The sequence below is a fragment of the Pleuronectes platessa genome, chromosome 18, assembly GCF_947347685.1.
Source record: "Pleuronectes platessa chromosome 18, fPlePla1.1, whole genome shotgun sequence".
Taxonomy (NCBI): domain Eukaryota; kingdom Metazoa; phylum Chordata; class Actinopteri; order Pleuronectiformes; family Pleuronectidae; genus Pleuronectes; species Pleuronectes platessa.
In genome coordinates this window covers 11235380-11250432 of record NC_070643.1, presented here as the reverse complement: position 1 = coordinate 11250432, position 15053 = coordinate 11235380, and the positions used below count along the sequence as shown (strand labels likewise).

At 44.4% G+C, this 15053-nt stretch overlaps 2 protein-coding genes across 2 annotated transcripts in view; one reads left to right on the top strand and one right to left on the bottom strand.

Annotated features, from left to right (window-relative positions):
• The window catches only part of LOC128462158 (cytoplasmic dynein 1 intermediate chain 1), a 56688-nt gene extending 46245 nt beyond the window's left edge, over nucleotides 1-10443 (top strand). Inside the window, exons 16-18 of the mRNA XM_053447458.1 lie at nucleotides 4341-4481; nucleotides 7715-7840; nucleotides 10333-10443. Coding sequence (XP_053303433.1) covers nucleotides 4341-4481; nucleotides 7715-7840; nucleotides 10333-10443 — 378 coding nt within the window. The remainder of the gene's footprint in view (nucleotides 1-4340; nucleotides 4482-7714; nucleotides 7841-10332) is intronic.
• A 1671-nt stretch (nucleotides 10444-12114) lies between these two features.
• Nucleotides 12115-15053, bottom strand: part of LOC128461843 (electrogenic aspartate/glutamate antiporter SLC25A13, mitochondrial) — a 45370-nt gene continuing 42431 nt past the window's right edge. The window contains exons 15-17 of the mRNA XM_053446979.1: nucleotides 14129-14287; nucleotides 13151-13241; nucleotides 12115-12301 (exon numbers count right to left, since the gene is read on the bottom strand). Coding sequence (XP_053302954.1) covers nucleotides 12115-12301; nucleotides 13151-13241; nucleotides 14129-14287 — 437 coding nt within the window. The remainder of the gene's footprint in view (nucleotides 12302-13150; nucleotides 13242-14128; nucleotides 14288-15053) is intronic.

The following is a 15053-nucleotide window of genomic DNA, read 5'->3' as shown; positions in this document are numbered from 1 at the left end:
CTAATAAAGAGCTGGAGTTTTATAGATGGTAGAAAAACAAGTTTACTGTCAATACGTAGACTGGATGTCTTTGTTTCATGGGAGGAAGGTTTGCCTCTGAGGTCGACCTCAGGATAAAAATGTCCAACATAGTTAATTTTGTCTTCACAGTAAAAGTAGGAATAAATGTCTGTTACTTCAAAAGAATGAATCAGACATAAACAGGATTTAATACAAAAATAAAAAATAATATAAGTTCTGTGAAGCCATTAGATTAATTTACTAATGGGTATTTTGTGTGTTTGTGTTCACATACTAGCATAGTTGGGCTTCCTGCAGGTACACTCAGTGGGTTGGACTCTGACAGTGGGTCTTCTCCCTCTGGCTGGTTTGGTTTGACCTCGTCCACTCACATTTATTCTTTAAAAACAGATGCAATGAATTCCAATGTGGCTGCATTTAAGTGGCAACACAAACCAAACAGTCCATCTCCAGTCAGTGAGTGATAGAGAATAGAAACATTTGGATAAGGATATTAGGATAAGGATCATGTGAGACACGTGGTTGTTCCATTCAAGTCATGAACGGAGTTAAAAACATGATTGTGTTTATAAAGCAGAGAACTAGAGATTGATGAAAGAAGGAGGAAGGATGTAGAGAAATCAGGAGAATTGATGTTTGAATTGTCATTTACTTACTTGTCGAGAGCCTGGAAGGGTGCGTTTGATTTAATGTTCCAATCCCTGCCAAATTTGTGGACAGCCACACTGTTCAAGAAAGACAGAAATCACCAACAACTAAATAAATAGTTTGATGATGTAAAAATGTGGCTAATGTCTTACAATGTAAGAGAAAGATTCAGGTGTCATTTTAAACCTCAGTGTTGAAATTCAGGCTTGTTGTGATTATTAAATGATGAAATTGCGGGAAAATAAAGAGTAATTTTCACCTTCCTGCTGCCGGACTCGTGGAAACAAACAAGGTTTTCTGATCTAGTGGCCAAGTGGGCCAGTGGTGAGAGAAAAGCTGCCACTGGACACTGTACAGTTTTCATACTTGGCTGTGACAGGCAGCAGAGATGGATTTTCTGCCTTTGCTCTGCAGGCAGTTGCTCCATAAGTCATGTGCGAAGGGTCCCGTGACACATATTAAAACATTTCTGTGGATTTTCATTAGAGGAGCGTGTTATTATTCAGGATCTGGGAATTCCCTTTCCTTTGAGGGGCACCGCAGGAATGTGTCTGTCTCTTATCCCACGTAACCCATGTTTGTATGTGGCCGGGCGGAATACCTGCGTGTATGTACAGTATGTGCGTGTGTGTGTGTAAACACAGACACACCGCACACGCCTCACGTACACCTCGAGCAAGCTGCCGTTGCTTACCTAAGATTCCCTCGAGGTTTGCCCTCAACCCACCAATCACAGCGATCCCCAACTGCTGTAACACACACACACACACACACACACACACGCTCGCTGTGGATTCACACACAAACGTTTGCCCCCGCAGTTCAAAAAGGCCGTCGCACAGAAGTCTGCTGATGTTTTTACACTCAGCGCTGCAAATACTGTGGTTAGTAAAAACATTTGGAGTCAGCCAGAGTGTGAAGACGTCCTGACAGCTGGGAGTGGGGGGGGCTCGTAATTGTGCAGAACTCGAACCGTCTCGCTCTCTTGACCCTCAGAACCAAGCGTCTGCGAAGTGATTGGACGAAGCATAATCATTCCTCACTTGAGTTAATTGAATGGCTGCGTCACCGTCGGCTCAGGTGATTGTTTATGAGCGTGGATAATCATTTCAGACGAGCGTGTGTAGAGCCTTTTGGGAAAGAGGTGTGTTTGTGAGTCACAGCTTCAGAAACGTTTTATCACAAATTCTAATTCTAGGAGTCTCAGTCCTCACAGTGTGTGGTGATTCAATCTGCTACCAAGCTAGTGTCTGTGACGCACGTGCAGCTGAGCCGGTTCCACTCCTGCTGCTCCTGCTGCTCCTGCACACGAGAGCTGGTTTGGAACCTTCTGGAAAAACAAGTGATGAGAGATTTTCTTTCACACTCACAACCTCTGTAACGTTTGGAATTTAGACAGAGCAAAAACATATGTGTTAAAGATTGTTGCACTGGATTTGAAACCTTTTAATTAAGTAAAAGTACAAATACACTTTTCTACTTGAGTAAAAGTGTTTGCTTTTAGATTTACTTACAGTATTAAAAGTAAAAGTATTTACCAAGTATTGCCTATTTCCTAATGCAGTACATTAGGAAATAGGCTGCCACACACCCTCCTCCAACCACTGAACATTTGAACATTTGCATTAGACTGTTATTTTTTTACTACTGTATTATCTTGCCTATAGTGTATTCATATTTATATATATTTCTATATTTATTTTGCTCATAGTGTATTCATCGTTCTTATATCATACAGTACCTCTTAATACTGATATATTCAATATATATTGCTTACTGTACGTATCTTATTTATTTACATTTCCACTTTAAATATGCACAATACTCTGCACTTTTGCACTTCTGGTTAGATGCTAAACTGCATTTCGTTGTGTAAGTACTTGTGCTGCCTAATGACAATAAAGTTGAATCTAATCTAATCTAATTATTAACTGTGCTTACTGTTTAATTTTATATAAGAATAGCACAGTCTCTATTATGTCTAATGTTTCCTGCCCGCTCTGATTGGCTGAGTGGATCAATTCCCTTCTTGTTATTGATTACATTTGTAAAATGTAATGGAGTAGAAAGTTCATATATTCGCTGATATATGTGTAAAGTATATGAAAATAAATCAAATTAAGTACAGATACATGAAGAATGTACCTATGTACAGTATCGAAGTAACTGTGCATCACTCCAGTGCTGGATTGTAATTTATAGATTGTATAGTTTATAATTAAAAGTTTCTTTGCATCAATATCCTGAGAATGAACACTTCACCGACCGTGAGACGTGGCGGACCAATCAAACGTCATGTTGTCCTGTCGCCATCCTACTCTGATGGTGACGACCAGTTTCTTGTGCATCAGCAATGGTTTCCAGTTCAAACGAGTCCGAAAATCGCCGGCTTCTCAGCACAGGGAAGATAATTACAAGCAGTTTCTTCACACGCGGCGCCACAAGGATTAAACTGCTTCATTTTGAGATTAACTTTAAGACTTGTTGCTGCGGATTATTTACCTAAATCACGTCATTTAAGGACGGTAGATTATGGACAGATGACAGTAAAACAGTAGTTTACATTTTGAGCAGTCGGTGGAAAGGAAGAGGAGGTTATTCATCTTATCAGAACTCCTACCGTATCTATTATTTGACTTAAAACTGAGCACTGAAGCATTTCACATCTATAGCTCGTAATGACACACAGAATGAAGTTAGACTATCAAAATAAAAGCCTGTTTAAGGGATAACAAGTTGACGTGAAACACTGTGGAGTCAGAGGAGCGAGGTCAAACTGGAATGGGACTAAAACAAGGGGAGAGTGAAGTGTGTGTGTGTGTGTGTGTGGGGGGGGGGGGAATAAACAGAGATCACTGAACTGATCGAATGCAGAGACATTAGAGCAGAGAAAAATGACCACTGGTGTCACCTCGTCAGCTGGAGAACAGGTTGAATCGAGGCTTGAAATTGGCTCGGCTCTTTTTGTGTGGGTGTACAGTGTGTGTCTGTGTGTGTGTGCGTGTGTGTGTGTAGCACTACCTATCTGCAGGTCTCTCAGACCTTCAGAACAACTGCGGAGCGAAAGAGCAAAGGTGAAGGAGGAAAAAAAGACAGAGAGAGACATTCCTTCATTTGCTTTTCCAGCCAACCTGTCTCCTGTCCTCCGCCCCTCCCTCTCTACCTGTCAGGAATGCAGTTAGTGAGCCTGTGGAATCCTAACAGCAAGTCTGAGGGATGGGGATGCACACACACACACACACACGCACAGAGCCCCTTCCTCCGTGTCCATTGTCCACCCCTCCTTTTCCTCCCGTTTCCCATCTCTTCCCATCCCTCCCTCTCTCCCTCTCTCCCTCTCTCAGACAGCTGTTGTGTTGAGGTTACAGTACACCTTGTGGAGGGGCCCTCCCTTTCATCTCTCCCAGCGGTTTTATGGCGCTGTGTGAATGTGCGAGGCTTTTTAATTAGGCTCTGCACCCAGACAGGCCCCAAGGCTGAGGCAGCGCCACTCTGTCTGAAGCTCGCTCACTCCCTCGCTCCATTCCTTCCTTCTCTCTCCTTCCCTCTCTCGCTCTCTGTCTTTCTTTTCTTTCTACTGTGTCACCTACTGTAATCCTCAATTCTCTCTATTTTTCTCTCCACTGCTTGTTATCTTACACAGATTATAACTTCTTTTTTCTCTGTTTCAGCAAAACAAGCCCCTGTACTCGTTTGAGGACAACGCAGACTACGTGTATGATGTCATGTGGTCACCTGTGCACCCCGCCCTCTTCGCCGCCGTGGATGGCATGGGTCGCTTGGACCTGTGGAACCTCAACAATGACACTGAGGTAGGTGTATGTGTGTGTGTGTGTGTGTGTGTGTGTGTGTGTGTATGTGTACCTGTGGTTGGATATTGGTCATTATGAGTGTTTTGTTTTTGTGTGTGTGTGTTTGGTGTCCTCAGGGCCTGTTCATTGGCCTCAGCCCCGAACCGCACAACCAAACACCCTCCCATTAGCCCCACCCCCCGCCGCCAACCCTTCCACATCCCTTCCTACACACACACACACACACACACGATATTCAAGATTCCCTGTGGGCGTTTCCCACAGACCTCGCTTTAAATCACGCTCTGTGACATCTCCTCATCCCGGCTCCCAGCCAATCCTGCGAACATTCCTGCAACCTCTGTCCAACGTTCAGGCAACCTCAGGACCCCCCCTCCCACCTCCCCCCGGCCCGACGTCCCTCCCTCACTGTGTCCCATCAGTGAAGCGCACAGATGTGCAGGAGACCACGAGCCCCAGCCCTCAGTCCACAGTCCCAGGCTGGAGAAGGAAATAATCAAATGAGAAAGTTCAGGACAGAGGTTGAGAACCTCAGAGCTGTGGGGCAACATTTATTTTAAGATGAGAGCCTTTATGGGCAGTAAATAACAGATCATCGTCTTCTTCAGTTTGTGTGGAGGATGTTAAACAGTAAATAAACACATCAACACTCAGAGAAGGCAGCTTTATCTGAGATCAGATACATGAACCATGTAGCCACCCTATCTAACAATATTATACAAATGTAAATGAATGTGTTTTCTACTGACCCATACTGCATTCCTCCACTAAGTTTTGTTTAAATTTGTCCTGTAGTGTTTGCATAAACTGCGTCAAACCTACAAACCAACAAACAACAAGGAAACGGGGGATTTTATTCAAGATAAATAAAACCTTTTTTGTGAGGACTGGTTTATTCAAGCAAACACGGATTCACGCTGTCCACTATTAGACAGGTTTAAGTCTTTGATTTAACTTCTAAAAATCATGTCTCCTTATGTAGTGTATTGATTTAAAGCATTAGCTTCATATTTGAGATGAGTAAATCAGGAGAGATGAGTAAATCAAAAACTTGAATTGAGTCTTGAAACTTATTTCTCTGATCTAAATGGAGTGAAAGGAAAAGTTTCTGTCTAGTATTTTATTTTTTATTTTAACAAGCAGGACCACGACTCTGTTAATTAAAGAACATAAGACAAATCTTGCTAGCTTTCCCCCTTATTTCCAGTCTTTAAGCTAAGCTAAGCTAAGCTAAGCGCCTTCTAATGCAACCACAGGAAGATGAATGTGGACTCAGTCAACTCTCGACTCTCAGCAAGAGAGCAGATATAATGAACATCTCCAAATTTCCAACTGTTCCTTTAAGAGGAAAAGTTGCATTTCAGTAAAGATTCAGCCGTGAGTCCGTGAACGACACTTTACTCCAACTCTCGAGGAGGAAGAAGAAGAGGAGGAGGAGGTTCCGGACCTTTGATCACTCAGGTAAAAGAAGAGATAAAAGCATCCTCCATCCCCCTCCGCTCTTGGTTTCCATGGAGACAACATCCAAAGGTGTCTCCAGCCCTAACACACGTCTGCATCTCTACATGTTCTCCTCCCTCTCTCACAGAGGCTCTTCTGCTCTCGCTCGGCCCCCCCTTCGCACTGTACACAAATTGATCAGCGGAGATTTTCAGGGTGAAATCACTTCCATTGTCTCCTCTAATCTCTTTTCTTCTTGTTTTAACCCCGTCGCGCTCAGTCGCTGATCCCATCACCAGCGCTGGGTCGTCCCTCTGCGCCACAGATGGCAATTTTCCCATGGTTCCCTCAACAGCAGCCTTTTCACTGACAGAGGAAGAGTTCATTATCCACGGCCTAACTCGGCTAACAATGCGCTTTATGAGAAACATACACACACGCACAAACGGATGTACCAAACGCACACGCACACACATAAACATAAACACACATCCAGTCACACACAGGCAGTCTAATAGCAACAGACTTCCATTGTTGACATCATATTAAAAACACACAGTCGTAATGACATTAACGGAGCAGTGCGGCGCGCCTGGTTCTCATTTCCACCAACACACACTCACGATAACACACACACACACACACACACAAGCACAGCCAATACACATACAGTAGGGATCCATTGGAGCGGAGCAGTGGAAGCTAGCAGACTAATGGCAGCCAGTCTGTGGTTAGCGCTGCTTTAAATACGCAGGAGCTCGGCGTGTGAGGCGAGCTGATGCCAGGGCCTCTGTCTCCACTGGTGACATGTGTCAGACTCGCCTGCCACATGTCAGGAACAGTTTATGGAAACGCTGCAGATGGTTTTAGGTTTTTCAAGGTGCAACACGAGCGCCGCTGTTTACTGAACAGAGCACCGGGGCTCGGCCACAACAGCAAACACCAAGCCAGTTATTATGTTCCATTCAGTAAATATAGTCGCGCGTTGAAGGAGAAGTTGTGAATTTGACGGCCATGTTTGTTTGACATCTGCCCCCTTTTTAGGTCGTAAATTTGTTCTGTCAGTTACACTGTAATAGAATCGCATTCCAACAAACTTAAAGGAGAATAGTTTAAACAACATTTAGGTCATTAAGTAAAAAGTCACTGGGACTGAGACATGAAAGTGTTTATGGGTTTTTTTTCCAGTGCATTTTGCTTTGGGGAGGTTTGTTGTTTTTAGATGCAACTGTTTGGAAACTAGCCCACAAATTCACTCATTCACTCTTGGCAAACGGCAGAGATCATAAATAAAATCTAAAGTACCAAACATACTGGACGAGCAGCTGTAAACAAGAAGAGAAAACTACAGCCAGCACAATGGCTGCCTGCAGGAGGCAGACATGAGCCGACATCGCTTTGATGAAGGTTCTTCAGAAAGATTCACACGGTGTCGACACTTATTTACTTAAGTTACACAGTGTGGTGCAGCTTGTGAAAGTGAAGAAAGATTATACTTATAAAATGTAATAACTACTCAATACTTAATGTTGATATTGAAATAGCACAGTATTTAAGGCCCCCACCACATTGAGATGATTCAAGCATATAATATATTAAAAAAATCGATGTACATTTCTCACGATCACCTGCTCCATGTTGATCATCTGTCAATCAATCTGAAGCAGGAGTAAAAGTGATTAAGGTTCATTGCAGTTTCTTACAAACTTCCCAGTTTTCAACACGCTCATGTATATTGTGCAGTTTTGTCCTTGACATGTTTTGCTTGAGATATTTGTTGTTTGTTGAACCAGGTACCAACAGCTAGCGTGACCATTGAAGGGGCGTCGGCCCTCAACAGGGTCCGCTGGGCCTCAGGAGGGAAGGAGGTGGCTGTGGGCGACTCAGAGGGACGAGTGTGGATCTACGATACTGGAGAGGTACAGAAAAAGATGATGATGATGATGATGATGATGATGATAACCATGAGCACCGTAAAGCAGAAACATACCTATGTCTCTGAGCAGAATGTTGATATGGCATCCAAAAAAAATCAGGGTAAGCGCTCCTTGCTTTAAGGTACAGATTAATCATTACAGAATAATAAGTCGGACATTTAAAATAAGGCTGAACTCACAATTAAACATGAATATTTATTCTCTGGTTCTCAAGGTTTGGGATTTTAAATCCTGGGTGCACGAGTATGAGTGAACTGCAGAGATCACATTTATTGTAGTTTATACTTAAGTAGGTTGAAATATCTTAGTCGCTGAAATTGGATTTCTCCTCCCCTTCTCCGGATTTTACCAAAATAAAGTTGTATGAGAAACATGCAGCAAATAGAGAAATCATGTACGTTACAGTGACTGAATCAGGTTTTATAAATTCCTGCAGTTTACATAACACGAACTGTACTTAAGTGTTTTCATGTATATGTGGTCGACTGCGTTTGTGGAACCACGTGAACTGAAAGAGTAGAAATAAGTGCATTTTTAACTGCAAAACCTCCACATGCACCACAACCAACCGTTTTAGGTCTTGTCGGCCTGTATGTTTACCCAACTGACAGCACTGCCATGGACGTATGGGATTTCTTTTTTCTCTCTCTCAGTAAAACGGCCTCCACATGACTTTGCCATCACCACAAAGGCGGCCAACCTCCCTGCCCGGAGCCCGTTACGCTCTCTCATGGTCGGAGGGCTCTGGTTAGGATCCCCATGTGAGGGGAGCGTCGGCCTAGCCGCTCGGCTAATTTTAGCTTCTTGGAGCGAGGCTCAGCTGAGCCGGTGGCCTCCACGCTGGGTGGATGGTAGCGGAGAGTCAGAAGTGAAGCGGGGTTGAAAGGTTTTATGGCTCCAAAAGAGGGCGTGTGTTTGTGGCGGTGGTGATGGGGGTATTTTCTCCACTGCTAACCCCCGCTACCGAGCTAAAACTAGGAACCGCGTGTGCGAGAGAAAAAAGAAAAAGAGATGCCTCCAATTCCATCCAGGAAAATTGAAAAATACATACCTCTATTTCAGTGTTATTTACTCAGTACATATTAGATTTAGGTAATTTATGAGGTGGGAGCGGGGATGTTTTGATTAGACCTTTGCTTCAGATCAGGGTCGTCTGATGACATGAAAAGGTTCCGGACCTGCAGCGTTGGTTTCCAGTCGGAGCCTCTGGTCTGTTCAAACGCTGCTGGTGCTGACGTCGCTCAGGCCCCGTGCAGACCATGTTCTGGCAGAGCCCCCTGCTGCGGTCGGCCCAGCTCCGTGGGGGGCTGGAGGGGAGTGGGAGGTTCAAAATGGCTGCCTCCCCTCCTGGTTCCTGTTTAATTACAGCCCGGCCGTGCAGAGCGGTTGCAGACAGCCTGGGTGGCGGCCGCGGCTTCTGTCCCACTCCCTCTGACTCCCATAGTGCTCGGCTCCAGCGAGAGCCACTTAGAGCCACGACGCTCGGTCTGACGAGTCCTTCATTAGCGCCGGGCTCAGACTGCTCAGCCTCGCTAGCAGCTCGGCTCCAGGGATGATGGTGTCTCACCACTGATGCCAAACTCTGCACAGAAGTTAATGATACTAAGCAGTTCCACTTTACAAGTCTGGGAAATGATCATAGCGTCAACTACTTTCTCTGTTGTTAAAGTTTACGAAATCGTCGACATGGAATTTGCCCTTGCATGAGTTTGTTGCCTGAACACATTGCATTGTGGGAGGAGTTGAGTCTTGTTCAGCCCTCACATTATTGTTGATATCATATCATTGTCTCCTGTGACATTAATAACTAGAACGTGACCCAGCAGTCCCCTTGAGAATTAAAAATTCAATAGAGCCAGACCTTTATTTTGATCTGCACCAAATTGCACATGACATTCACTTAGTTCTTCTCTTTGGGTGTCCCCTAAATATGCCGGATTTCTTTCATCAAGATCCCAAAATTATATCTGGAAAATCTGAAATGTCAGAAACTAAATGTTAAAAAAAAGTATTCCTTGATCCGGTCCCTTGTCCCTAGCAATGTCCCATCTTTCTACTAAGTTTCATATCGATATAGTCTTTGCGTTACCCTGCTGATAAACAGACTGAATAACTACAAAGGCACAAAATTCACAAGAAGCAAATATTTTATTTTATAAACATCCATAAATGATTCCCTGGGAAACGAAGAGGATGTTGAATAACATCTTGCGTCTTTAAGAGAAAAAATCCTGGATCCTTCCCCTGATCCAGATCCAAACCTAAATTCCTCCCTGATCCGTTCTGCACCCTTCCAGTTTTGTGGGAATCCTTCCTCTAGTTGTTGTGAAATCTTGCTGCTAAACAAACAAACAAAACCGCATCTTCAGTGGTGAGTCTCTGCTGTGACATCAAGCAGTGACAGTGGTTCTATAACCAAACAATCATCCAGTGCTTGATGCCACTCACCTCTGTCCCTGTACTGCTTCCTCCAGCTATCCGTGGCCCACCCAGACGACTGGGGCCGCTTCGCCCGCACCCTGATGGAGATCCGTGCCAACCGGGCGGACGGCGAGGAGGAGGGTCCTATGGAGCTGGATTCGTAGGAGAGGCCTCAGACCAGAGCGCAGCCAATCAGAGACCCGGTGTGCTTCTCTTGGTGTCACTGTAGCATGTGCTTCTCACTAAGTTTTTTCATGTTCCTCCACCTTTGTGTTCCTGTTCCCGTCCGCTGTATTGTTGCATTTGCTCTCCTGTAAATGCAAACTGTCTAAAGGGTAAACTGTTGATCTCCACACTTATTTATTCGTTTGACGACTCAATGTGACTTGTGGCTTGCGGCCGATGAGCCTGCAGTATTCACCAAGTGGCCGTCTTATAGCCTTACGGAGATGTGTGTACTGTAACGACGCTTTGCACTAAAATAAAGCAGGGTCCATAGACTAGTCATGTATTGTTTACAAAATGTCACGTTCACGTTCCGTTGTTCCTCTCTCTCTCTCTCTCTCTCTCTCTCTCTCTCTCTCTCTCTCTCTCTCTCTCTCTCTCTCTGTATCGAGCCTGCATGCGACACATTCCTGAAATATTCCAGACGCGTGAGTACGGAGTTAGCGTGGAGGCGTTTTCACACGTTGTGGCTGCTTTGTGTCAGAAAACAGAATCGCGTGTCGTTCGAGCACTTTTTTTCTCTTCTGTTCTGATTGGGATGTGAATTCTTTCATGAACTGTGACGGTCGACAAAAGGTGCAGTGTGTTGTAGCGCAGAGTGCTCGCTGTGAATGTTCACCATTAAAGCAAAGCTGAAGTACTCATGTCTTTCTTTCTAATCATGAATATGAACAAACATATCTCCACCTCCTCCCACTATCCAGAAATGAAGCCAAAATGGTCCCTGGTGCGAACGCCATCTTGCAGCGATGGTGTCATTTGGATTCTGCCCATCTTGTCTCATCCACTAACTGGAGGAAGCAGGGTTTATGACACATACTGGAACCAGCCAAAAGGGGGCGATCAAGGCACTTTGGCTTCACTTTTGGGTGCCATCATGTCGTCCATCTTTAGAAACAGTCTACAGCTCAAACAACGTGAATGAAAACTCTGGCACATGTTCAGTTTACTAATATAAGTTTGTTTTTACTCACATGTTGCTGCCATACGTAGAGTAAGGCACGTTTATTATTACTCACCATATGTAACTCTACTTTCTCTGCACAGTTTGAGATACTCCTGACACACTCCAGAGGTGCAGTTGGTGCCAGCTCTCTCTCTCTCTCTCTCTCTCTCTGATATTTACACATCTGTACACGTTTAGACCTGAAACCAAACGTCTCACAACAGTAAACATTGTGTACATTACACTGTCTTTACATTCAAGTACTTTTTGGTCAAATTCTTCAAGATACATTCGATCAAATGTGCAACTCAGGACCAGAGGAGCCGTATAGATATGAAAATATGTCTCTTGAGTGCCACATGTATGATTGAATATGTATTTAGCTATGTGATCGTATGAGGCATGTGCTTTTGTGTAGAAAGCAACAATAGGAAGACACTGGAAAAAGCTGCAACTGTCTGTAGTTATGGAAACACTGGTCCAAAGCAGTTAAGTTATATTTAAACTATATATATACAGTATATTTAACATCTATCAATTTAAATATATATTTTCTGAGAAAACGATAAATAACTTTAAATTAGTAACTTGAAATACTATGAACCAAATATGTGAACCCTCTCTTTCACTCCCCCCTCCACTCATTGACTGACAGTGAGAAAACTCAAGGGGCGTTTGCAGGGGCTGCTGCCGCTGCCGCCTCCACCGTGTAGCGTGGGAGATGAAGTCCAAACTTGCTCTCAATGCCAGCGAACGTGGCCACGGCCAACCTGAAGCCTCCGATGTGGTCAGGGTTGGGCGCCGGCAGGCTGATCCGAGACTTCGGGGTGGGCTCCAGGCCAGCCGGCTTTCTGCGGTGGGGAGTGGGGAGGAGGGGTAGAGGGGTGCGGAGGAAGAAGCCAGGGGAACAGTGAAACAGGCAATGAGCAAAAACTGTTCCAACAACATACGTTCAAGAGGTAACTGGAACCCAACAGGCGAAAGTGAGTGTGCACAGACAGGAGTTTTATTGTCGTTATTATTAAATCTCACATGACATTGATCCCATTAAATAAACGTCTTAATAGAAAATCAAAAGTAGAAGATTTGTCCCTTCGAGCTGAAGTGAATTCTCTGAATGTTCTGATCCTCAGCCAACATGTCACGGATACATGAAGTCGCCCCAAACTGCTGCACTGAATATTCACAGGATCTGCAGTTGATTTGGTTTCACTCCGAGGCTTCTGGGAGAAAAAGGCAATTTCATGTAAAAGCAATGAGCCGTCCAGCCTGTACATGCGTGTGCAGCCCAGCTGTCTGTTAGTAGGAGCAATTTCTTTTGTCATTTTTTGGGAACTGTTCCGCCTCTTGTTCCCCCACCGCTCCTCTTAAACTGGAGAGAACCAGAGAATTATCCCTGAGAGTGACCTATTTCCAGGAGGAGAAGGAGCTTGTTTCAGTCCCAGAAGTGGCGAGAGCACATGTACAAGTAGAATGGGAGCTGTCGGCCCTGATCACGGGGCGCTAAAAACCCAAATTTCAGCTCATGTGCTCGGAAATTATTTTTGGTCACGTGGCATTTCTTTTTCTCCCGGAGAGAAAGAGAGGAGGGGGAGGCCACGCACCGAGAGCAGCCAGCGACCGCAGAGACGAACCCCGCTGCTCAAGGAGGTTTAATAACCAGATGAACTGATGAACATGAAGCAGAGAGAGACACTCACTGTCCGCCGAAGTCCATGTAGAGCCAGCGCTGCAGGAGCTCGTAGGTCACCAGGGTCACTCCGAACTGAGGCGAGGAGCGACACACTCGAGCTGCCGGAGCAAGTGAGAGACGACTGGAGTCAAGTTCACATCGTAATCTACACAAGTACATGATCGAGGACTCAGTGTCACAAGTGGACAGATTAAATCAGAAGGCTCTTCAACTAAACTAAATATATTTAAATACGGAATTATTTATATAAAACTATTTTCCTCATTTAGAGTATTTACATTTAATAAGGTTACCAGATGAATAATGATTAAGCTGGTTATTTCAATAACCATAATAATGGTATTATAAGAAACATTAATATGTATATGATTAGACCCTTACAGGATGGACTGTCGGATGGATGATGGATAGTTCCTCACTCTTACATGGGATGATAAAGCACCAACATTTATTACTCATTTAAAAACTAATGCAACTTAACACTATAAACAATAAAATAAAACCAAACCACAAACACCAGGTACAAAGTATGATGTTTTTCTATAGACTTTGACTAAATTTTGTGGAAATCTGTTTCCCGTAATCCTGGTTAAAAACTTAGCTTTATCTTTGAGTGATGTTTAATCCTTGCATCTTTTTATAAGAATATTACCCATAAATATACAGTTAAAATATTTTCTTCTTTTAGAAACTTTAAAAAAAAATACTTGTAGCAGCCCTTTACAGGTTCTGCAGTTCAGGTCAACCTGTATCCTGAGAGATGAAACCTGGACCAAACCGGTCACTGCAGCTTGTTAAGTTTCATTTTGTGAGTAAATGTTAATGATTGAGGAAAATTATATTTCTCATTAATGCTTTAAGTAATTCTGTCATTTTTTGCGCCTCGACCCAAAAAATTATGTAATGAGATTTTAGTGAGAAAATCTGGAACTAAAACTTTAAGTCCCATTCACTACCGCTCTTCTTTTTGACTTCACGACTCTACCTCCAGCTCCTTTCCAGAAAGCGCGGGGCCCCTCTTCCCGGAGGATCTTCCAAAAGCAGTCCACCAGGCCGCTGTAGGAGGTCTGACCGGCACGCGCCGCCACCTGTAGCCTGGTCTTGATCACGTCGGCTGGGGTCACCAGAGAGGCCGCGGGCATGCCTGGAAAGAAACAAAAATAAGAGAGCTGGTTGAGTCACGTGTTTTCTTTTTTGTGTTTGATTCTAAATAGAGCACATATTTAAAATCAGCCCCAACCAAATGAGATGATTTGTGTGAAGCAGCCATCAGCGACTGGCTGAGATCTTGCACATCGTCCTAACAGCGTCTGATAGAGTGGTTTTACCGTTCTTTGTTCCCTCTTTTAAAACACCTAATCTTCCAGCTTGACCGTCTTGCTGCAAGCCGGCTGCATACGCACACTGTACACAAGTGGGGGCCAATTTCCATCAGTTCACCATCAACCAATCCATATCACCAGCAAGGCCATTATTTAATCGCTTCCTTTTTTCTGCCTCTCCTCCCTCTCCCACCCTTCTTACAGCTGTTTGAAAGGGGCCAGACAATGGACGGTAATGACGGCAACGCACACTGTGCCACACGTACCACCGAAAGTGACGGGCTGGCTAAACCCCCACCCCCGACCCCACGCCACCACACACACACACACTAACACACACACACACACTAACACACACACACTCCAGCCACTTCAGCCATGAATGTGCTCAATCATTGATGGCTTGGTCATTACCATCAACTGCCCTCTTGACAATTTGCACTGACTTCTCGGTATTTGTAACGGCAAAACGAGCTATTCAGCCTGAGCCTGATCAACTCAGCGCTAGGTTGCACCCAGAGGAGACTGACCACCTGCCCTGAACTGAGCCGGGGAGACAGGAGGAGACGGGGACAGGTCGAGCAGAAC